Source organism: Aethalodelphis obliquidens, unplaced genomic scaffold, assembly GCF_003676395.1.
Source record: "Aethalodelphis obliquidens isolate GAN/ISIS:26980383/991018 unplaced genomic scaffold, ASM367639v1 scaffold8, whole genome shotgun sequence".
Taxonomy (NCBI): Eukaryota; Metazoa; Chordata; class Mammalia; order Artiodactyla; family Delphinidae; genus Aethalodelphis; species Aethalodelphis obliquidens.
In genome coordinates this window covers 30,783,690-30,807,488 of record NW_020837952.1, presented here as the reverse complement: position 1 = coordinate 30,807,488, position 23,799 = coordinate 30,783,690, and the positions used below count along the sequence as shown (strand labels likewise).

The window sequence follows — 23,799 nt, the reverse complement described above, 5'->3', positions numbered from 1 at the left end:
GAAGAAAATAAAAAGGTAGATGAGGGATATTTTCCTCAGTGACACTAACAACAGGATGCTTTCCACCACACAGAAAGCCAGGAGAGCAGGTAAAGAAGCTGACTTTAGGGCTTCCTAAATATAAGGTGCTCTCCATATTGGGAAAAACAGCTCGTATTACTACTATCATCATCATCATCTTTTATCTAGTAAAAATAATGATGATAAAAATACCCTTAGCATAGGAACACATGTAAATTATGCTTAGGAAACGCCTAGACAACTGACAGTGAATCTTCCTGAAACACTGAATGGCAAGGTTCAGCAAGTGGGTATACATTTTCTTTTCCTTTTATTCTTTAGGTCTTTGGTTTGTCTATATTTTCAGTTCCTCATCCTTCCTTATTATTATCATTTGGCTATTTTATTTATCATGAATTAAAAAGTTCTAAATGTTGTTTATCTGAAATTTCAGTAGGAAATGTCTGGAGTATTTAGAGCTAACGAGATTCAAATAGGCAATGTCTAGGGTACCCTGGCTAATACTATCCCAAAATATACCAATGTACCCTGGCATGCTGAATATTTTAAGCTCAAGGAATTTGAGAAAAGGCATGTGCAGGAAGGATTTTCTGACTTTCCCTGGAAGCATGTCATAAGACCCTCATGTGAGAGGTCTTTATAGTATTTTAAGAATAATGGGATTATTTTATTTCTTCTTAAAAATTCATTTTAATTATTTAGAGATTAGAAGGCAGAAAAAATAATTTCACAGTTACTCATTTTAAATTAAATAATACTAGTTAATTAAATCAGAACCTGCCAAATTTCAACCAAATTGATCTGCACTGTAATTAATAATTTGTGCATATCATAAAAACATAAGGGAATTAACATGAAATATAATAGTGATTGAAATCCTTTACCAAATTATTATTTGGTAACAATGACTAAGATTATCCATAAAAGTAATAAAATACAACTGTAAAAGAAAAATGATCTATAAATCTTACATTTTTTCATGATGTTCAGTATTCTGGCAGTTCTTCAATAGAGACCTTGTCATTACTGTTTCCATGAATGGTATTCTTTTGGTGAGGAAACTGCTTGCCTTGCTGTCTTCTCTTTTCTGGCCTACTATTTTTTCCTGATTTCTTCCTTTAGTATCTTCACATAAGGAGGGGTTGGTTAGTGAGGAATGACTAGAGCCAGAGTCCATCCATTTCTCAGAAATACCTGGTGAGTCCAGTTTATGTTCATTTGCATAAGAGTAAAGGACTCTATTTTGCAGTATGCTGTCACTGTTTGTAGGAGGCAAATGATTTTTCTGGGCTTCTGATTCCTCTCTCTTGGTGATACTTACATCCCCATGTTCATGTGCATATCGACAATCATTACTAAGTGTCATCAATTTCTTGAAATAATGGCAGAGATTTTCTGCAGCATCCAACGTGAATATATTTCTGAGCAAATAAATAATGAGGATGTTTAATAAGAAGAATTATATCAGCAAATATTAACACTTATACAGGTTTTGAAAATATCCCTGTGTGGCCTGACATATTAAATTTTACTACAAAATTCATTAAAAACTTATTTCTGATTGTTTATATAAAAATTTATCTTATTTCTCACAATATGTGAAAATATTTGTTTACTTAATTTCAATCCATTAATCCAGACAAAACGTCTGGAAGTTTTAGAATCATTTTTATCCTAGGTAGCTTTGGTACAAATGAATGAGAAAAATCCATGCTTTTACTGCCATAAGCATGAGAAATGATGGCTGACTAAATTTGGAGAAGTTACTTATGAAACAAGTTAAAAGTACTTTGTACATTGACTTTTGCCATGCAAAATATTTGTATTGGACTTTTAAACAAATAAGTTATATCATGGGAAAGTTTTTATTCCCATTTTTCTCTGGAAAAAAAATCCATTGCAAAGAGAATTCAAATACTTTAAGACGTAAATGCTTGTGATTCTCTTGAACAGTTGTTGGATTTAGCTATACCAAACAAAATGAAAGTTATAATTATTTCTAAAAATATAGACACCTCGTATGTTTACAAATGTAGACATTAGCCTAGGTTCTTCCAATATATTTTGATATTTTGTATTTCATTCATTTTGTTGGTGAATAATGCAGAAAAGGTTCAGTTCAACATTGGATGTCAACTGTTTATGGTTAAGTGTTGAATTCACCACCATTTATGACCAAACATAAAAAATACAGTCTATTTCCAATTCTCAAGTAAAACTTTCATTGTAATAACAATAAATTCTCCCAAAGAATTGTAAATCTAAATTTCAACGTAAGGGGTGTCAAGAGTCACCTTTACATAAAAATTGTAGATTACTATACATACACAAGGAGATATCAATTTAGATTTACAAAAAGATAACTGTAAATAACCTTAGTTTTTGCTAAAAGTAAACATTATCTATAAGAATTGGAATTATTTTTAAAGCTGTGAGATTTACTTATAATATGAATAGGCTACATTTAAAAACATTTAAATAGAAAAACCAACTCTTACATAGTATGAGCATGTACGAAAGTACAAATAGCAAAAATTTAATATGTAATTTAGTAATTAAATTTAGACATTTGGAAGCACATAACTGTTCCACTTATAAGGCAGAATTATCATAAGTAAAATAATTTTCGTTTTTCATTTGTGTCTTTTTGGAGCAGTATAAATTAGGAAATACAGTTTTAAAAAGATCAATTGTAATTAATTCATAGTAATGCATTCAGAATTCAGGGTGGGGAATGGGAAGTTCTCTTTCTTTGATATATTTTTAGGACTTTGCTCTCAGCCTCTGTCCTCTGAATGTGTGCACATGTTGACTGCTTTTCTCCACTGTGCTCCCATAATACCTTAATACACAAATATATGTGAAATATGATTCCTTATATAATAAATATACGTAATAAATATCATATGTTTTATAAAACTTGCCTTGCTCCATTGTAACTATTTATTTAGCTAATTTCGTCTTAATGAAACCGTGAATTCTTTGAGGGTAAAGTGTAATATTTAGCTTATTATATGTCTTGCCCATCAATAATTGTTGAAAAACGTATGACTGATTAATTGAATGAACAGCTGAATGAATGTTTGCATCTTTTCTTGAAGCTATCCTCATGCTTTCATTTATTTTCATCTAATTTTAGCTTTTAAATTATATTCTAAATTACGTTCAAAATACATATTAATACATTTCAAATAATAAAAAGTGATGCCCAGAAGTTCTTCTCTAAAGAGACAATATCATTAATACACGCTGTACTAGTACAAAAGAGTAGCATTGTATTGATCAAAATAATTTTTAATCACATGCATAAATTGCATTACATCTTTTAATTATGACCAGGGGGAAATAACACTCTTACCTTTCTCCAGTATATTTTTTGGCTAGTAAGTTAAATTCTCTAATCTGGGACTGACAAAGTACCAGGAAACGCTCTAATTCTAGTTCATAGTGCTCTTCAGTGTGACTTTCTGAATAAGAGGTTAGCATTTCACCATTGAGGATTTTTACAGCAGGTAATATTTTAAGTAGAGAATCCCTATTGAAAACAGGAAAAAAATTAATAATTTTGAAAAGGAGAGTTTATATCTAAAATAAACATATGCCTATTACTTAAAGAATATAAATACAGAGTATATCTCTGAAACTTATTGATTTTGTAGAGAAAATTATACTGTTACATTTTTTAGAAAAAATTATTGTATCATGTCATGTACAAAGTTTTAGAGATCTTGACACACATTTAACCATTTTCTTCTTTTTTTTCCTTTAGAATTTTATTTTATTTATTTTTTTATACAGCAGGTTATTAGTTACCCATTTTATACATATGAGTGTATATATGTCAATCCCAGTCTCCCAACTCATCACACCACCACCCCCACCCTCACCACTTTCACCGCTTGGTGTCCACACATTTGATCTCTGCATCTGTGTCTCAATTTCTGCCCTGCAAACTGGTTCATCTCTACCATTTTTCTAGGTTCCACATATATGCGTTAATATACGATATTTGTTTTCCTCTTCCTGACTTACTTCACGCTATATGACAGTCTTTAGATCCATCCCGTCTCTACAAATGACCTAATTTCATTCCTTTTTATGGCTGAGTAAAATTCCATTGTATATATGTACCACATCTTCTTTATCCATCCATTTGTCGATGGGCATTTGGGTTGCTTCCATGTCCTGGCTATTGTAAATAGTGCTGCAATGAACAGAGGACTGCATGTGTCTTTTTGAATTATGGTTTTCTCTGGGTATATACCCAGTAGTGGGATTGCTGGGTCATATGGTAATTCTATTTTAAGTTTTTTAAGGAACCTCCATACTATTCTCCATAGTGGCTGTATCAATTTACATTCCCACCAACAGTGCAACAGGGTTCCCTTTTCTCCACACCCTCTCCAGCATTTGTTGTTTGTAGATTTTCTGATGATCCCCATTCAAACTGGTATGAGGTGATTCCTCATTGTAGTTTTGATTTGCATTTCTCTAATAGTTAGTGATGTTGAGCAGCTTTTCATGTGCTTCTTGGCCATCTGTATGTCTTCCTTGGAGAAATGTCTATTTAGGTCTTCAACCCATTTTTGGATTGGGTTGTTTGCTTTTTCAATATTGAGCTGCATGACCTGTTTTTATATTTTGGAGATTCATCCTTTGTCCATTGGTTCATTTGCAAATATTTTCTCCCATTCTGAGGGCTGTCTTTTTGTCTTGTTTATAGTTTCCTTTGCTGTGCAGAAACTGTTAAGTTTCATTAGGTCCCATTTGTTTAGTTTTGTTTTTATTTCCATTAATCTAGGAGGTGGATCAAAAAAGATCTTGCTGTGATTTATGTCAAAGAGTGTTCTTCCTAAGTTTTCCTCTAAGAATTTTATAGTGTCTGGACTTACATTTAGGTCTCTAATCCATTTTGAGTTTATTTTTGTGTATGGTGTTAGGGAGTGTTCTAATTCCATTCTTTCACATGTAGCTGTCCAGTTCTCCCAGCACCACTTATTGAAGAGACTGTCTTTTCTCCACTGTATATCCTTGCCTCCTTTGTAATACATTAGTTGACCATACATGCATGGGTTTATCTCTGGGCTTTCTATCTTGTTCCATTGATCGATATCTGTTTTTGTGTCAGTACCATATTGTCTTGATTACTGTAGCTTTGTAATATAGCCTAAAGTCTGGAAGCCTGATTCCTCCAGTTCCGTTTTTTTCCCTCAAGACCACTTTGGCTATTCGGTGTCTTTTGTGTCCCTATACAAATTTTAAGATTTTTTGTTTTAGTTCTGTAAAAAATGTCATTGGTAATTTGATAGGGATTGCACTGAATCTGTAGATTGCTTGGGTAGTATAGTCATTTTCACAATATTGATTCTTCCAATACAAGAACATGGTATATCTCTCCATCAGTTTGTATCATCTTTAATTTCATTCAGCAGTGTCATATAGTTTTCTGCATACAGGTCTTTTGTTTCCTTAGGTAGGTTTATTCCTAGGTATTTTATTCTTTTTGTTGCAATGGTAAATGGGAGTGTTTCCTTAATTTCTCTTTCAAATTTTTCATCATTAGTGCATAGGAATGCAAGAGATTTCTGTGCATTAATTTTGTATCCTGCTACTTTACCAAATTCATTGATTAGCTCTAGTAGTTTTCTGGTGACATTGTTAGGATTCTCTATATATAGTATCATGTCATCTGCACACAGTGACAGTTTTACTTCTTCTTTTCCAATTTGTATTCCTTTTATTTTTTTCTCTTCTTTGATTGCCGTGGCTAGGACTTCCAAAACTATGTTGAATAATACTGGTGAGAGTGGACATCCTTGTCTTATTCCCAATCTTAGAGGAAATGCTTTCAGTTTTTTACCATTGAGAATGATGTTTGTTGTGGGTGTGTCATATATGGCCTTTATTATGTTGAGGTAGGTTCCCTCTATGCCCACTTTCTGGAGAGTTTTTATCATAAATGGGTGTTGAATTTTGTCAAGATTTTTTTTCAGCTATTGAGATGATCATGTGGTTTTCTTCTTCAATTTGTTAATATGGTGTATCCCTTTGATTGGTTTTCGTATACTGAAGAATCCTTGCATCCCTGGGATAAATCCCACTTGATGATGGTGTATGATCCTTTTTTTTTTTTAACATCTTTATTGGAGTATAATTGCTTTACAATGGCATGTTAGTTTCTGTTTTATAACAAAGTGAATCAGTTATACATATACACATGTTCCCATACCTCTTCCTTCTTGCATCTCCCTCCCTCCCACCCTCCCTATCCCACCCCTAGGTGGTCACAAAGCACCGAGCTGATCTCCCTGTGCTATGCAGCTGCTTCCCACTAGCTATCTATTTTACGTTTGGTAGTGTATATATGTCCATGCCACTCTCTCGCTTTGTCACAGCTTACCCTTCCCCCTCCCCATATCCTCAAGTCCATTCTCTAGGAGGTCTGTGTCTTTATTCCTGTCTTACCCCTAGGTTCTTCATAACATTTTTTTTTCTTAAATTCCCTATATATGTGTTAGCAGACGGTATTTGTCTTTCTCTTTCTGACTTACTTCACTCTGTATGACAGACTCTAGGTCCATCCACCTCATTACAAATAGCTCAATTTCATTTCTTTTTATGGCTGAGTAATATTCCATTGTATATATGTGCCACATCTTCTTTATCCATTCATCCGATGATGGACACTTAGGTTGTTTCCATCTCTGGGAGACTGTAAATAGAGCTGCAGTGAACATTTTGGTACATGACTCTTTTTGAATTATGGTTTTCTCAGGGTATATGCCCAGTAGTGGGATTGCTGGGTCTTATGGTAGTTCTGTTTGTAGTTTTTTAAGGAACCTCCATACTGTTCTCCATAATGTGTTGTTGGATTCTCTGCTAATAATCTGTTGAGGATTTTTGAGTGTATATTCATCAGTGATACTGGTCTGTAATTTTCTTTTTTTGTAATATCTTTGTCTGGTTTTGATATCAGGGTGATGATGGCCTCATAGAATGAGTTTGTTGGTGTTTTTCCTCTGCAATTTTTTGGAAGAGTTTGAGAAGAATGGGTGTTAGCTCCTCTCTAAATGTTTGGTAGAAATCACCTGTGAAGCCATCTGGTCCTGGACTTTTGTGGGAAGATTTTTCATCACAGTTTCAATTTCATTACTTGTGATTGGTCTGTTCATATTTTCTATTTCTTCTGCTGCAGTCTTGGAAGGTTACACCTTTCTAAGAATTTGTCCATTTCTTCCAGGTTGTCCATTTTATTGGCATAGAGTTACTTGTAGTAGTCTCTTAGGATGCTTTGTAATTCTGAGGTGTCTGTTGTAACTTCTCCTGTTTCATTTCTAATTCTAATGATTTGAGTCCTCTCCTGCTTTTTCTTGATGAGTCTGGCTAATGGTTTATCAATTTTGTTTATCTTCTCAAAGAACCAGCTTTTAGTTTCATTGACATTTGCTATTATTTTCTTTGTTTCTATTTCATTTATTTCTGCTCTGATCTTTATGATTTCTTTCCTTCTACTAACTTTGGGTTTTGTTTGTTCTTTTAGCTGTAAGGTTAGATTGTTTATTTGAGATGTTTGCTGTTTCTTGAGGTAGGATTTTATTGCTATAAACTTCCCTCTTAGGACTGCTTATGCTGCATCCCATAGGTTTTGGATCATCGTGTTTTCATTGTCATTTTTTCTAGGTATTTTTTGATTTCTGCTTTGATTTCTTCAGTGATCTCTTGGTTATTTAGTAACGTATTGTTTAGCCTCCAATGTGTTTGTGTTTTTTACGTTTTTTTTCCCTGTAATTGATTTCTAATCTCATAGTGTTGTGGTCAGAAAAGATGCTTGATATGATTTCGATTTTCTTAAATTTACTGAGGCTTGATTTGTGACCCAAGATGTGATCAATCCTGGAGAATGTTCCGTGCGCACTTGAGTAGAAAGTGTAATCTGCTGATTTTGGATGGAATGTCCTATAAATATCAATTAAATCTATCTGGTCTATTGTGCCATTTAAAGCTTGTGTTTCCTTATTAATTTTCTGTTTGGATGATCTGCCCATTGGTGTGAGGTGTTAAAGTCCCCCACTATTATTGTGTTACTGTTGATTTCCTCTTTTATAGCTGTTAGCAGTTGTCTTATGTATTGAGGTGCTCCTATGTTGGGTGCATATATATTTATAATTGTTATAGCTTCTTCTTGGATTGATCCTTTGATCATTATGTAGTGTCCTTCCTTGTCTCTTGTAACATTCTTTATTTTAACATCTATTTTATCTGATATGAGTATTGTTATTCCAGCTTTCTTTTGATTTCCATTTGCATGGAATATCTTTTTCCATCCCCTCACTTTCAGTTTGTATGTGTCCCTAGGTCTGAATTGGGTCTCTTGTAGACAGCATATATATGGGTCTTGGTTTTGTATTCATTCAGCGAGCCTGTGTCTTTTGGTTGGAGCATTTAATCCATTCACATTTAAGGTAATTATCGATACATATGTTCCTATGACCATTTTCTTAATTATTATGGGTTTTTTTTTTTTTGTAGGTCCTTTTCTTCTCTTGTGTTTCCCACTTAGAGGAGTTCCTTTAGCATTTGTTGTAGACCAAGTTTGGTGGTGCTGAATTCTCTTAGCTTTTGCTTGTCTGTAAAGCTTTTGATTTCTCCATTGAATCTGAATGAGATCATTGCCAGGTAGAGTTATCTTGGTTGTAGTTTCTTCCCTTTCACCACTTTAAATATGTCATGCCACTCCCTTCTGGCTTGTAGAGTTTCTGCTGAGAAGTCAGCTGTTAACCTTATGGGAGTTCCCTTGTATGTTATTTGTCATTTTTCCTTTGCTACTTTCAATAATTTTTCTTTGTCTTTAATTTTTCTCAGTTTGATTACTATGTGTCTCAGCATGTTTCTCCTTGGGTTTATCCTGCCCGGGACTCGCTGTGATTCCTGGAGTTGGGGGGCTCTTTCCTTTCCCATGTTAGGGAAGTTTTCGACTATAATCTCTTCTAATATTTTCTCAGGTCCTTTCTCTCTCTTTCTCCTTCTGGGACCCCTATAATGCTAATGTTGTTGCGTTTAATGTTGTCCCAGAGGTCTCTTAGGCTGTCTTCATTTCTTTTCATTCTTTTCTCTTTATTCTGTTCCGCAGAAGTGAATTCCACCATTCTGTCTTCCCGGTCACTTCTCCGTTCTTCTGACTCAGTTATTCTGCTATTGATTCCTTCTAGTGTAGTTTTCATTTCAGTTATTGTATTGTTCATCTCTGTTTGTTTGTTCTTTAATTCTTCTAGGTCTTTGTTAAACATTTCTTGCATCTTCTCGATCTTTGCCTCCATTCTGTTTCCGAGGTCCTGGATCATCTTCACTCTCATTATTCTTAATTCTTTTTCTGGAAGGTTGCCTATCTCCACTTCATTTAGTTGTTTTTCTGGGGGTTTATCTTGTACCTTAATCTGGTACGTAGACCTCTGCCTTTTCATCTTGTCTATCTTTCTGTGAATGTGGTTTTCCCTAACCATTTTCTTGTAAAACACAAATGGTAAGCAGTTGGAAACTTGGGCTGGGAATAAATAAAAGACTGCCTTATAAGAAGAATATTGTCAGACACACTCTTTTATTTTACTTTTTTTAAGTTTTTGACTGAGTTGGGTGTTTTTTGCTGCACGCGGGCTTTCTCTAGTTGTGGCGAGCAGTGGCTACTCTTTATTGTGGTGTGTGGGTTTCTCATTGCGGTGGCTTCTCTTGTTGTGAAGCACAGGGTCTAGGTGTGTGGGCTTCAGTAGTTGTGGCACACGAGATCAGCAGTTGTGGCTCATGGGCTCTAGAGCACAGACTCAATAGTTGTGGCTCACGGGCTTAGTTGCTCCACAGCATGTGGGATCTTCCTGGACCAGGGCTTGAAGCTGTGTCCCCTGCATTGGCAGGCAGATTTTTAACCACTGTGCCACCAGGGAAGCCCAGACACACTCTTTTAAAAATAAGATAATTAAAATAATTTTACCAAAAGTTGCTGTTTATTTCAGAAATAGGTGTGAATTCTGATTGTTTCTCAGTGAAATACAGTGAGTCGAGGGTTAAACCAAAACAAAAGGGGTGGTGATTACCCGATATTACATGATCTGGAAAATCTAAATTTATGATATTTCTCCTTGAATCTTAATAAGGATTATAATAAGAATCTCCCAGATATGAGCAAAAGTCTTTATCAATTTAAAAGGCCAACGCTATGAAAAACCAGATCAGAAAGCAAGAGTGGTCCACCAAGCCCAGCCACCTCGAAGTACTTCCCAAGCCTTTCACAAGGAGAGTGTGTGGGCTTCTTTTTACAAGGCTATTGATGATCACAGGGGCAAAATAAACTTCTTGAATGAGTAAAACTTCTTTCTAAAAAACTAACAATTCCCATGAGGAAAACTACAAATCAGTGACAGAAGATACCAAAGACTAAATAAATGGAAAGATGTCACATGAAAAAAATCTTTGTGGATAAGAAGATTCAATACTGTCAAGAAGTCAGTTTTTCCCTACTTGATCTATAGATAGAACACAATTCCAACTAAAATACCAGCAAGATATTTTGTGGATATCAAGAAATTGATTCTAAAGCTTATACGAAGAGGCAAAACAAGCATATAGCCAACTTAATTTTGAAAGAGAAGAAAAAAGTTGGAAGAATGACACTAGTTGACTTCAAGATTATCTATGAGGCTACAGTAATCAGGATAATGTGGTAATGGCAAAAGAATAGTCAAGAAGATCAATGGAACATAAGAGAGAACCCAGAAATAGACCCACATAATACAGTAAACTGATCTTTGACAAATGAGCAAAAGTAATACAATGGAGAAAAGATAAGTCTTTTCAACTACTGGTGCTAGAACAACTGAACATCGCCATGTACAAAAAAAAAAAGGAATCTAGACATACAGACAGAGACCTCTCATCTTTCACAAAAATTAACTCAAAAAGGATCACAGACCTAAAAGCAAAATGTGAAACCCTAAAACTCCTAGAAGAAAAAATAGAAGAAAATCTAGATGTCCTTGGGTATGGTGATGACTTTTTATATACAATACAAAATACACATCTAAATTATTAATGAGTTAAATTTCATTAAAATTAAAAATTCCTGCTCCTAGGGACATTGTCAAGTAAATGAGATGATAAGTCATACACTGGGAGAAAGTGTTTGCAAAAGACCTATCTGATAATTGACTGTTATCCAAAATATGCAAAGAACACTTAAAACTCAATGATAAGAAAATGAATGTCTTGGTTAAAAAATAAGCCAAACTCCTTAAAAGACATCTCACCAAAAGAGATATAAATATGACAGATAAGCATTAATTAATGAATTGCAAATTATAACAACAATGAGATACTACTACCTACCTATTAAAATGTCCACAATCCAAAACACTGATAACGATGTGGGGAAATAGGAATACTCATTAAGTGTTGGTGGTAATGAAAAATGGTAGAGACACTGTGGAAGATAGTTTGGTGGTTTCTTACAAAACTAAACATATTTTTATCATTTGATCTAGCAATCAGGTTCCTTGGTATTTACCCAAATGAACTGAAAATGTATGTCCACACAAAAACCTACCCACACATGTTTATAGCCGTTTTACTGGTATCAGCCAGAACTTGAAAGCAACAAAGATGTCCTTCAGTAGGTAACTGATAAACTGTGATACATCCATACAATGCAATGTTATTTAGCATTAAAAAGAAATGAGCTGTCCAGCCATGAACAAACACAGAGGAAACTTAAATGCATATTACTAATTGGAAAAAGCCAATCTGAAAAGGCTGTATGTTGTATGATTCCAACTGTGTTACATTCTGGAAAAAAAGCAAAACTATGGAGACAAAAAGATTAATGGTTGCTAGGGGTTAAAGTAGAGAGAGGGATAAAAAGGCAAAGCACAGAGGATTTTTAGGGCAGTAAAACGATTCCATATAATACCATACGGTGGATGAATGTCATTGCACATTTTTCAAAACCCACAGAATGTAGAACACCAAGAGTGAACTCCTATATAAAACTATGGAATTTGGGTGATAATGATGTGTCAATGTAGGTTCACTGATTGTTAAAAGTGCACTTCTTTGGGGCTTCGCTGGTGGCGCAGTGGTTGAGAGTCCACCTGCCGATGCAGGGGACACGGGTTCGTGCCCCGGTTCGGGAAGATCCCACCTGCTGCGGAGCGGCTGGGCCCGTGAGCCATGGCTGCTGAGCCTGTGCGTCTGGAGCCTGTGCTCCGCAGCGGGAGAGGCCACAACAGTGAAAGGCCCGCGTACCGCAAAAAAAAAAAAAAAAAAAAAGTGTACTGCTTTGGTGTGGGTATTTACAGTGAGGGGGGCTGTACATGTGTGGGGACCGGGGGTATGTGGGAATTCTCTGTACTTTCTGCTCAATTTTGCTGTTAACCTAAAATTTCTCTAAAAAACAAAATTTATTCATTAAAAAACAAGCAGTTCCTAAACACTAAATGAAGGATGGGAGGGTAAGATTACTAAAATACTAAGAGTTAAGAAGGCAAAGCCCTAACAACAGTTATTCCTTTTACCTAGACTGTATAGTCAGGACTGGTATATCTATTTATGCAAACACAGTTGTAAAATATAATTTTAATTATTTCTTAATGGAGGAAGTGGTCCATTAAGGCAAAAATGCATAAGGCCAACCAAGATCATAATGCATCCCTGTGTAGAGTTACGATCTTGGTAGCCTTGGTATTAAATAAAATAATCATCAGAGAGGTACAAATACAAATACATTTTGATGAAACAAAATAGAGGAATACCACAGTTTTTCATTTACTGAGGACACAGTTGACTAGCTCTCCACACCCTTCCACCACTCCAGAAATGATGCTTTTTTTTTTTCTTACAGATATTTAATGAGGAAAGAGAGAAAGGATTAGATTTGGTTCTTCAGGGTAATTATCAGATGTTTTACAATGTTAAGAAGCAGACAAAAGCTTAATGGTTTGCTAATAAAGAGTTAAAGCTATTAAGAAAATTTGAGCCCATATATTTTGAACTTTTTAGGAGGCTTGAAGCTAGAAATGCTTGCCAAATTAAAAACTACCTACCATGTTTACCACAAAGGGTTAAATAAATGGCATATATTGTGTTTCTGCTTAGATTCATTTTAAGATATGGTTTGAAAGCAGGATGTTACATTAAGATAATATCTATTCACCACAGGTGATGAGGTAATCAGAGGTGTTCACCTCAGAGGTAGAATATTAAATATAACATGAAATCTTTAACTGAGGCTCTCATCAAAGCAAGGAAACATTCCACCCTACCAAATAATTTATTACAGTACTAAGGAAGCTACACTGTATTCTAAATCTTTACCAAAATACCCAGTGTCAAGGTTTCTTCAAGACCTGGCTGTAATGTCAAAATAACTTATTTATTTATAATTATAAAATGCCAGGTATGAAATAATGATTTTTAAGATGCGATAATAAAGGGTATTGAAAGTTAAGACTGCATTGGTGTTCATCCAGCTTAAAAAAGATTCTCTAATTCTATTACTGGTCCTGTTTCTTCAAAGTAAATTTCCTACATTATAGAAGATCAAATAAAATACTTTAATAACTTGATGGAAATAGTTCTTGAGAATAGCCAACAGTTCTAATTCTTTGGGTACCAAGCGAATTTCTACCTGGTACCTTGGTCTCCAGAGTGGACCTGACTAGCAGAAGGAATGAAGTGTGCCAGTGACAGGCTCTAATGTTTGAAAAAGGTATGTCTTATAAGGAAAATTAATAAAGCATATTACCTTATTATAAGTTGGATTTCTTAGCAGTTAGGTAAAGCTGATTTTCTTTTCTTCTAGTGTATAACCATTTCAGTAAGCTTTTGTGTGTACAAAACTTTTTACCAGGATGGTGGACCCACAGTGGTAGTGCAGATGCAGTAACACCTAAGAGACACTCTTGAGTGGTCATCTTTCAGGTCTCAGTTTGGCTAAATGAGGAGGTGTCAGCAAAAGGAAGGCAATACTCATGTTGCTAACATGAGAACCTCAGGGTCCAACACATCTACCCCTTGTGTTAGTCACTCTCAAAATTCATTGAGATGAGAATTCAAGCTAGATCCCTATGTGTGCCTCCAGCCCTGAAGGGTAGTGTTTCTGAAAGGACTGTCCTTGAACTAGTGTTATCAGTGGTACTTGGGGTGCTTTTTAAAATGCAGAGTCTTCAGCTACACATAGACCTCTACTGCCAGGTTCAGGGGAATCTGTATTTTTAAAACATAGTCTTTCTTGTGCACCTTAAAGAGTAAAACCACTACATTGGGAAGAAAATAGACCTCAGCACATTATGCTAAAATCAGAGATGATCGGGTTTAAAGTAAAAAAAAAAAAAAAAAGAAACAAAAATAATTCTTAAAGAAACTCTGAAATTCAAATCATTTGCAAATTGTCCTAAATTTAAAAAAAGGCTTGCATGGAAACTTATACCATAGTCTATATATCAATGATATCAGAAGAATTTGCTAAAATAAGGGATACTGTGGTCCTGGGCAGTTACATTCCAATGATATGTCACTGATTAACATTGCCATTGGTTTTATATAAATGCTGTGAACTTTTTAAAGAAAACTATTCCTGTAACTCTAAAATTAGAGAGTACATACCAAATAAATAAAGAAATAGCTTTCTACTCAGAAATAATTGATGGTTGGAATAAAGAGCCATTTTAACCAAATAATCTAATATAATCCAAGAGGCAAAAATGTAAGAATTTGCTTTATCAGATTAAGGAACAGATCAATATTTTACCACAAACATTTTACCTAGTAAAAAAAGGCTTATGCTCCAGACAACCAAGTAATGAAAAATAATTTCAAAGGTGATACAGGACATTAGAGTTCTTTCTAGGTGTTGCAACTGGCATCATGTGGAAGCTGTTGAGATGTTAATTGACACGGATCAGCAAAATGATAGTTTTATCATCAAATGCTATATTTTTGACATGGTTATTGATACAGATATCATCAAGTATAATATTTTAGCTACACACAATAATTCTAGAGAATGTGGTCAACAGTGTTTGAATTTTTACATTTGGAATATTTTGATATTACACTCATCACCTTTACGTTAAAAGTTCCCAGTTTATTTTAGTCACAATATTTTGAACTTCTTTGGATGTAAAAATTTAGTGTGCTTGGATCTTCAAGAATACGACAGTGTCTTCAAATTTGTGAATCACATAATAAATATCCAGGTTGGAGTTGGTGTTTTATTTAAACATTTTTTTCTTAAGTCTTTTTTTTAAGGAACACTAGTCAAATTCGTATAAGTTAGTAGTGCATGAATTGGCCTTAAATTCAAATGCAGCCTTATAAAGAGCCTATGATAGATATATTAGAAAGCACTGTAACAAGTTGATTCATGTTCAGAATGAAGTATAAGGACACTGTGAGATCTCAGCCTTAGTTTTTCCAGCTGGGCTCCTCCTAGTCAAGGGCTGAATCAATATTTCATTTAGTGAAAACTTCCTGGTGAATATTCTGTCACTTAAGAAGCTCTATTAATCATTAATGAATGAAACACATTCCCAAAGGAAATTCCAAACTGAGTCTGTGGATTAAGTTTTAAAAAGAGATTTCTTTTAGTACATCAGTTTTGTTCGTGTTATCACTGGCTAGACATGAAAGTAAGAAGCCAATTGGGAAAATCTATAACTAATCCCTTCGTTGGTATCAAGGGGTTATGTAAAGTTCATTGGAACATACTGGTTAAAGTCTGAGTTGATCCTTTCATTAACAAATCCATATTTTATAGATTACTAGATTTTAACCTCTTTAGATAAATGAATTTCTTCTTAAAATTATGAAAGCTGCATTAGAGCAACTGATCTAAGTGAAATTTGATAGGTAAAATTTTCAAGTTGCTATTAGTCCAGTCCATAAAAGTTAACTTAAACATAGAAATTGTAATAGCTAAATAATTGTATATATAAATACTACCTATTCTCTTTCAGTATTGATTATTTCCAATTAAATATTTTCTTTAAAACTATATATACTTAGTAAGTGTAATAAAATGTGAATGTTTATATTTATATATGTATTACAGTGTTATATCAATAGATTTTACAAGAAGCACATTTTATTCAATAAAATAGTGCTTATGCTTTCTACAAACAAAATAAAGAAAAATAAATAAATTGAAAGGTTACTCAGGACATAGGTTTGCTTCTAGTTGTTGCAACTTGCAACATGGCAGCTGTTCAGATGGTAACTGATACCAGATCAGCAAAAGAATTCATGTCCTATATGCCCAACACCTAATAGAAAAACCATTGCCCCCCAAAGAACTTGCTCTGAATAATGGGCACAGCTGCTATTTTTATTTGTCACTGTATGCCAACTATATAACTTGTTCTATAGAATTACTTGGGAAACTCTCTGGAAACAACCCATCAGACATTTTCATTATAAATAATATCACCTGCTAAGCAGTCTTTCAGACATGATTACACTCTTCTTTTTGTATGGGAAATTTCACTCTAAGATCTGGTTCCTAGAAATGAGGACCCAAAACTTGGGGGATTAGTGCTTTAAATCTCAATGTAAGAGAAGCACAGCCCTAGAATGTGAGCTAGTGCATCTGGATGGGGACCTTGACTGCTTCTATTCCAGAAAAGGGTGTCCTTCAACCAAGCTGGTAAGAGGTCTAGAAACATATCTAGGTGGCCTTTTCACATATGCACACAAAATCCTTAAATAGTTTTAATTTCTGATCACCTTATGATTTGACATTAACTAATAGTTGACATTTCCTATAATAACTTGTCCTAAGATCAGCTTCTCAGGAAACTTGGAGAATGTGATAAATACTATGGTTCCCTAGGAGTCTGAGGACTCCAATTTTAGAACTGCAGATACTGATAATTACTGCAAATCAACAATAATATAAATTTTCAATTTATAGAAAATAACATTTTCAAACACTAAATTAAAATTGAATAAATTCAATAGAAAAATTAGAGGGGCTGAAACATGTATTTTTTCAAGCTTTTACACATTATAATGTAATTAAATTCAGTAATGTATTCCTCCAACAAATAATTTTGGGTGTCTACAAGGCATACAAGGACTCTAAACTATAAGGATCTGTACAATAATCTGGGGTCACTTCTACTACTTAATTTTAGCCATTTTTTAATGCTTGGATTTTCATTTAATTTGGCTACTTTCCCCTAATCTCTTGTCACTTTTCTACTAAAAACAAGCTTCCCCAAATACTATTTTCATTTTCATACAACTATTCAAAATTTCTCTATAGCTCCTTAAAAATAATGGCTAGCATTATCAAGTATGCTTTCTGACAGGCACTACTGTAAAGTGCTGTCATGTGGTAACATATTTATTCCTCATAGAGACTCTTGGTATGTTCAGTAAATACTCTGTAAAATGAGAATGATAATTACAGAACCTAACTCAGCTGCTGTGAAATGAAGGAATATATATAGGTACTTAGCCCACTCTCTGACACACTGTAAGCATAAGTACTTGATTTCTTACTTCTTTCCAATGGTATTCCCACTATACCCACTTTACTTGAATAGACTGGCCTTCTAACAGAGCCTAACTTCACCTTTCACATTCCCTCCTTTTTTGGATATTTCCTCCATCAGAAGGGTTTTCTTTTCTTTTAATTTGGTTTTCCTTTTTTTTTTAAATTTAATTTTATTTATTTAGTTTTTGGCCATATCGTGCAGCATGTGGGATTTGGTTTCCCAACAAGGGATTGAACCCGTGCCCCCTGCATTGAGAGAGCAGAGTCTTAACCACTGGACCACCAGGGAAGCCCCTGATTTTCAGTCTTACCAAACTTTTGAGGTTTAACTCAAAGTTTGCCTCTTCAGCGCAGGCAGTTTTCCCTGGTCACATTAAATTAAGATAATATTTCCAAATTTCTAAAGCATATCTCTTGCCTACAATAATCATCTGACACTTATATTTTATTAGGTACTAAAATCTAATAGTTAAGAGCACAGATTCTGGAGCTAGACTGCATGGATTTGAATCCTGGGTCTTTGACTTGCTAGCTGTGTGAAACTGGGTAGGCTACTTAGCCTTTTGGGAACTCAGTTTTCTTAAGTATAAAATGGGGACACTAGGTTGCTATTTCATCAGGCATATTGTGAGGATTAAATGAGAACGATGTTGGGCACAAAGTCAATGCTGTTTCAGTGTTTGTTACCATTAGTTTTCATGGTTATCATTTTTGCATACATTTTCTATCTCTAACAAGATTATAAAAATGACTTGAAATCATGGGTTACATTGAATTTCCCTTATAATGTCTAACATGTTAGGACACTGGTTGCATATAGCAGGCATACACTAAATACTTGGTGATTGAATAAGAACCCATATATAGTCTGGTAGGCCTAGTAATAGAATATAATAGATTTTTGTGTGCTTACCGTGTTCTAGGAATTGTTATCAACAAGATATGTGCATTATCCCATTCAAATCTAATGGCTATACCATAAGATAGGTACCATTTTTATCCTCATTTTACTAATGAAGATTCAGAGACACAGAAAAGTTAAGTTACTTGCCCAGGATCACAAAACACGGGGCAGGAGGAAGATGTCCTTGTTTAAAAACACAATGATTTCCAAACTTTAGTGCACACTGAATCACACAAAGGGCTTGATAAAACACAGATTACTGGGAATCATCTGCTAGCTTCTGATTCAGTGGATCTGGACAGTGTTCAAGATTTTGCATTTCTAACAGGTTTCCAAGTGATGACGAAGCTGCTGGTCTGGGGGATACACCTTTAAGAACCACTGCACTGGGTTATACTCTTTCCTCCATGCTATACAGCTTAAATTGCACTTAGAAACAGATGTTTCTAAATTAGAAGTTGACAGGTTCTGTTCTAAAACATGTGGAAACATACCAGGTTTCCCTAAAAAACACTGTAACATTAGAAATTTATGTGGAAACTGAGCTTTAAAGAAAAAAGAAAGCAAAATAGATTTTCTGGCAAAAAGATAATAACTCCTCTGTGATACTCATCAATGAGTAGCAAATCACACAGGTGTTTGACTTGGTGTAAAAATGCTACTGTTTTCTTAACTAAACGTCAATTAACAAATTCAAGAAACCAATACATCTAGAAAGAGAATGTCACAGGTTTGCAGTGACCTTAGACAAGGGAGGGAACAGCGACTACTCCCTAGACTCTCTTATCTTTTTCTACAGGTAGATTAAGTCAGGTAAAGGAATTTTAAACATAATCAGATCATTGGTTCTTCTGTAAGATATCTTATATTCCTCTGAAGTACTCAGAAAAACAAGGATCTTCCTGGCTATGGCCACACATCACAGGGAAACCAAATCAGGGGAAAGAGTCAACTGCTTCTGCCCTAGGACTGGATGTCACAACAACCTTTTATTCAGTTATTCATTTCTCCCTATCTATATTGTATTCATAAATTATTTTTACTACCTGGTCAAATTGATAAGACTTGCTGACTTGATCCAAACTTAGCATCCTGAAATAGATTTTCCTACCTGAATTTTAGTAAATGGTTGCCTTTCCCTACACTTAGCATGTTGCCAAACACACCTTGCGAAATTAGGCTACAAGCCCTGTCCATTTTGGCTTATTCTGCCTTGATGTATCTATGACCTGATATGATAAAAATGTCAAATGTACAATAAATCATATTAAACCATCTAACAAATGCATGCTGCTGGACATAAAAAGAGATAAGAGTTCAGGCCATAAACATCACCAGTACTAGAAAATTCCAAAGTGGATATATGCAAAGTTTTTCAGTATACTGGGATTTAATTCACCTAGACCTGGTAAATGAGTCTGAGGATGTGTGAGAGAAAAACCACTTAAAGCCAAGGGAAAGAACAAGTGGGAAGCAAAAGGCAGAAAAATTACAGGAACTCACATGAGGATGGGAATAATTCTCATCAGCCAAAGTTGAAAGGATACATATAAGAGACATTGGGCAGAATGCTCAGAAAGTTGGTACCATAGTAGTGGGGCTAAGTTAGCACTAGTCTGAAGATTTCTTTGAGACTTCCCTAACAGAACTTAAAAGGAAGTTTTGAAAGTATCTCACTAATTCCAAGTAATGTAGCTGCTGCACGTGAGAAGCAAAATATATGTTATTTAAAGAAAAAAAAAATTAAGAAATCAACAAGTATAGAATTTTAAATGTCCAGACTACAACCAAAATTGACTGGGCATGCAAAAAGTAGGAAAATATGACCCAGAATCATAAAAAAAAAATCAATAAAAATAGACCTCAAAATGATAGAGATGATGAAATTAACAGACAAGGGTGTTAAAACAGCTATTATAAATATTATCCATATGTTCAAGATGATTCAGGAAAATATGACCATGATTAGGAGAGAAATTGTAAATGTTAAAAAATAAAGGAAACGTCTCGAAATGAAAATCATAATATCTGATCTGAACTGAAAAACAGTCTAGATGGGATTAAACAGCACAGGAGCTATACAGGAAGAAAATATCAGAGAATTTGAAGACATAGCAATAACCAGTAAGACTGAAATACAGGCAGAAAAAAAGTATAATAAATATAAGAACAGAGCAATAGAGACTTCTGGGATATATCAAGTGGTCTAATACTGATGAAGTTAGAGTCCTAGTAGGATAAGATAGAACAAAATATTTGAAAATTACTAGCCAACAATTTTCAAAATTTTATGGAAACTATAAATTCACTGCATCTGAGAGGTTCAGTAAATCCTAAACCTGGATGGACCTAGAGATTATCATATTAAGTGAAGTAAGTCAGACAGAGAAAGACAAATATCACATGATATCACTTATATGTGGAATAAAAAAATGATACAAATGAACTTATTTACAACACAGAAATAGACTCACAGACATAGAAGACAAACTTATGGTTCCCAAAGAAGAAAGACAAGGGGGAGGTATAAATGAGGAGTTTGGGATAAATAGGTACACACTACTATGTATAAAGTAGATAAACATTAAGGACTTACTGTATAAGAAAGGGAACTATATTCAATAACTTGTAATAACCCATAATAGAAAAACATCTGAAAAGAATACTCACACTCACACATAACTGAATCATTCTGCTGTACACCTGCAACTAACACAACATGGTAAATCAACTATACATTAAATTAAAAAAACTTAAGCCAATAAAAAACAAAAAATCCTAAGCAGAGTAAATTTATATAAAAGCAACCAAATCACATTATAATCAAATTGCTGAAGACCACTGATGAAGAGAAAATCTTAAAAGTACTCAGAGACAGAGGAATGAAGACATGAATGTTCATAGACGTCTCATCAGAAACAGTGAGAGTAATAAGACAGTGGAGAGACATTTTTAACAATTGGAAGAGGGGACTGACCACCCAGGGGCATAAGGTAATTTTTCAAGGTGATAAAAATATTCAATAACTTGATTGTGGTGGTTTTTACACAATATTCATACTCATAAACTGATACTCAAAATTGATAAATTTTATTATATGTAAATTACTTCAAAAAATGTGATTATACAAAAGATGAAGCTTAACTTGGGGAAAATGGTGTTAGCATAATTTCAGAGTTTCAGATTAGAGAATTTTTTTAAAAAGAAAATTCATTAAAAAAAAATCACAGAGCAGAAGCAAGAAGAATTACAATCCTGCAGCCTGTGGAACAAAAACCAGATTCACAGAAAGACAGACAAGATGAAAAGGCAGAGGGCTATATACCAGATGAAGGAACAAGATAAAACCCCAGAAAAACAACTAAATGAAGTGAAGATAGGCAACCTTCCAGAAAAAGAATTCAGAATAATGAGACTGAAGATGATCCAGGAACTCAGAAAAAGAATGGAGGCAAAAATCGAGAAGACGCAAGAATGTTTAACAAAGACCTAGAAGATTTAAAGAACAAACAAACAGAGATGAACAATAAAATAACTGAAATAAAAACTACACTAGAAGGAATCAATAGCAGAATAACTGAGGCAGAAGAACGGATAAGTGACCTGGAAGACAGAATGGTGGAATTCACTGCTGCGGAAGAAAATAAAGAAAAAAGAATGAAAAGAAATGAAGACAGCCTAAGAGACCTCTGGGACAACATTCAACGCAACAACATTCGCATTATACGGGTCCCAGAAGGAGAAGAGGGAGAGAAAGGACCTGAGAAAATATTAGAAGAGATTATAGTCGAAAACTTCCCTAACATGGGAAAGGAAATAGCTACCCAGTCAAGGAAGTGCAGAGAGACCCATACAGGCTAAACCCATGGAGAAACACTCCAAGACACATAGTAATCAAATTGGCAAAAATTAAAGAAAAAGAAAAATTATTTAAAGCAGCAAGGGAAAAACGACAAATAACATATAAGGGAACTCCCATAAGGTTAACAGCTGATTTCTCAGCAGAAACTCTACAAGCCAGAAGGGAGTGGCATGATATATCTAAAGTGATGAAAGGGAAGAACCTACCACCAAGATTACTCTACCTGGCAAGGATCTCATTCAGATACGATAGAGAAATCAAAAGTTTACAGACAAGCAAAAGCTAAAAGAATTCAGCACCACCAAACCAGCTCTACAGCAAATGCTAAAGGAACTCCTCTAAGTGGGAAACACAAGAGAAGAAAAGGACCTACAGAAACAAACTCAAAACAATAAAGAAAATGGTCATAGGAACATACATATTGATAATTACCTTAAACGGGAATGGATTAAATGCTCCAACCAAAAGACACAGGCTCGCTGAATGGATACAAAAACAAGACCCATATATATGCTGTCTACAAGAGACCCACTTCAGACCTAGGGACACATACAGACTGACAGTGAGGGGATGGAAAAAGATATTCCATGCAAATGGAAATCAAAAGAAAGCTGGAGTAGCAATACTCATGTCAGGTAAAATGGACTTTAAAATAAAGAATGTTAAAAGAAACAAGGAAGGACACAACATAATGATTAAGGGATCAATCCAAGAAGAAGCTATAACAATTACAAATATATATGCACCCAACATAGGAGCACCTCAATACATAAGGCAACTGCTAACGGCTATAAAAGAGGAAATCAACAGTAACACAATAATAATGGGGGACTTTAACACCTCAGTTACACCAATGGGGAGATCATCCAAACAGAAAATTAATAAGGAAACAAAAGCTTTAAATGGTACAATAGATAAGACAGATTTAATTGATATTTAGAGGACATTTCATCCAAAAACAGCAGATTACACTTTCTTCTCAAGTGTGCACGGAACATTCTCCAGGATAGATCACATCTTGGGTCACAAATCAAGCCTCAGAACATTTAAGAAAACTGAAATCATATCAAGTATCTTTTCTGATCACAACACTATGAGAATAGAAACTAACTGCAGGGAAAAAAAAGTAAAAAACACATGGAGGCTAAACAATACATTACTAAATAACCAAGAGATCACTGAAGAAATCAAAGCGGAAATTTAAAAATACCTAGAGACAAATTACAAGGAAAACACAATGATCCAAAACATATGGGATGAGGCAAAAGCAGTTCTAAGAGGGAAGTTTATGGCAATACAATCCTACCTCAAGAAACAACAAATATCTCAAATAAACAACTAACCTTACACCTAAAGGAAATAGAGAAAGAAGAACAAACAAAACGCAAAGTTAGTAGAAGGAAAGAAATCATAAAGATCAGAGCAGAAATAAATGAAATAGAAACAAAGAAGACAATAGCAAAAATCAATAAA

The 23,799-nt window shown here is 34.4% G+C and overlaps 1 protein-coding gene across 1 annotated transcript in view; it reads right to left on the bottom strand.

Annotated features, from left to right (window-relative positions):
• LRRIQ1 (leucine rich repeats and IQ motif containing 1) overlaps positions 1-23,799 on the bottom strand; it is a 174,025-nt gene that overhangs the window by 90,956 nt on the left and 59,270 nt on the right. The window contains 2 exon segments of the mRNA XM_027108216.1: positions 993-1,442; positions 3,380-3,556. Coding sequence (XP_026964017.1) covers positions 993-1,442; positions 3,380-3,556 — 627 coding nt within the window.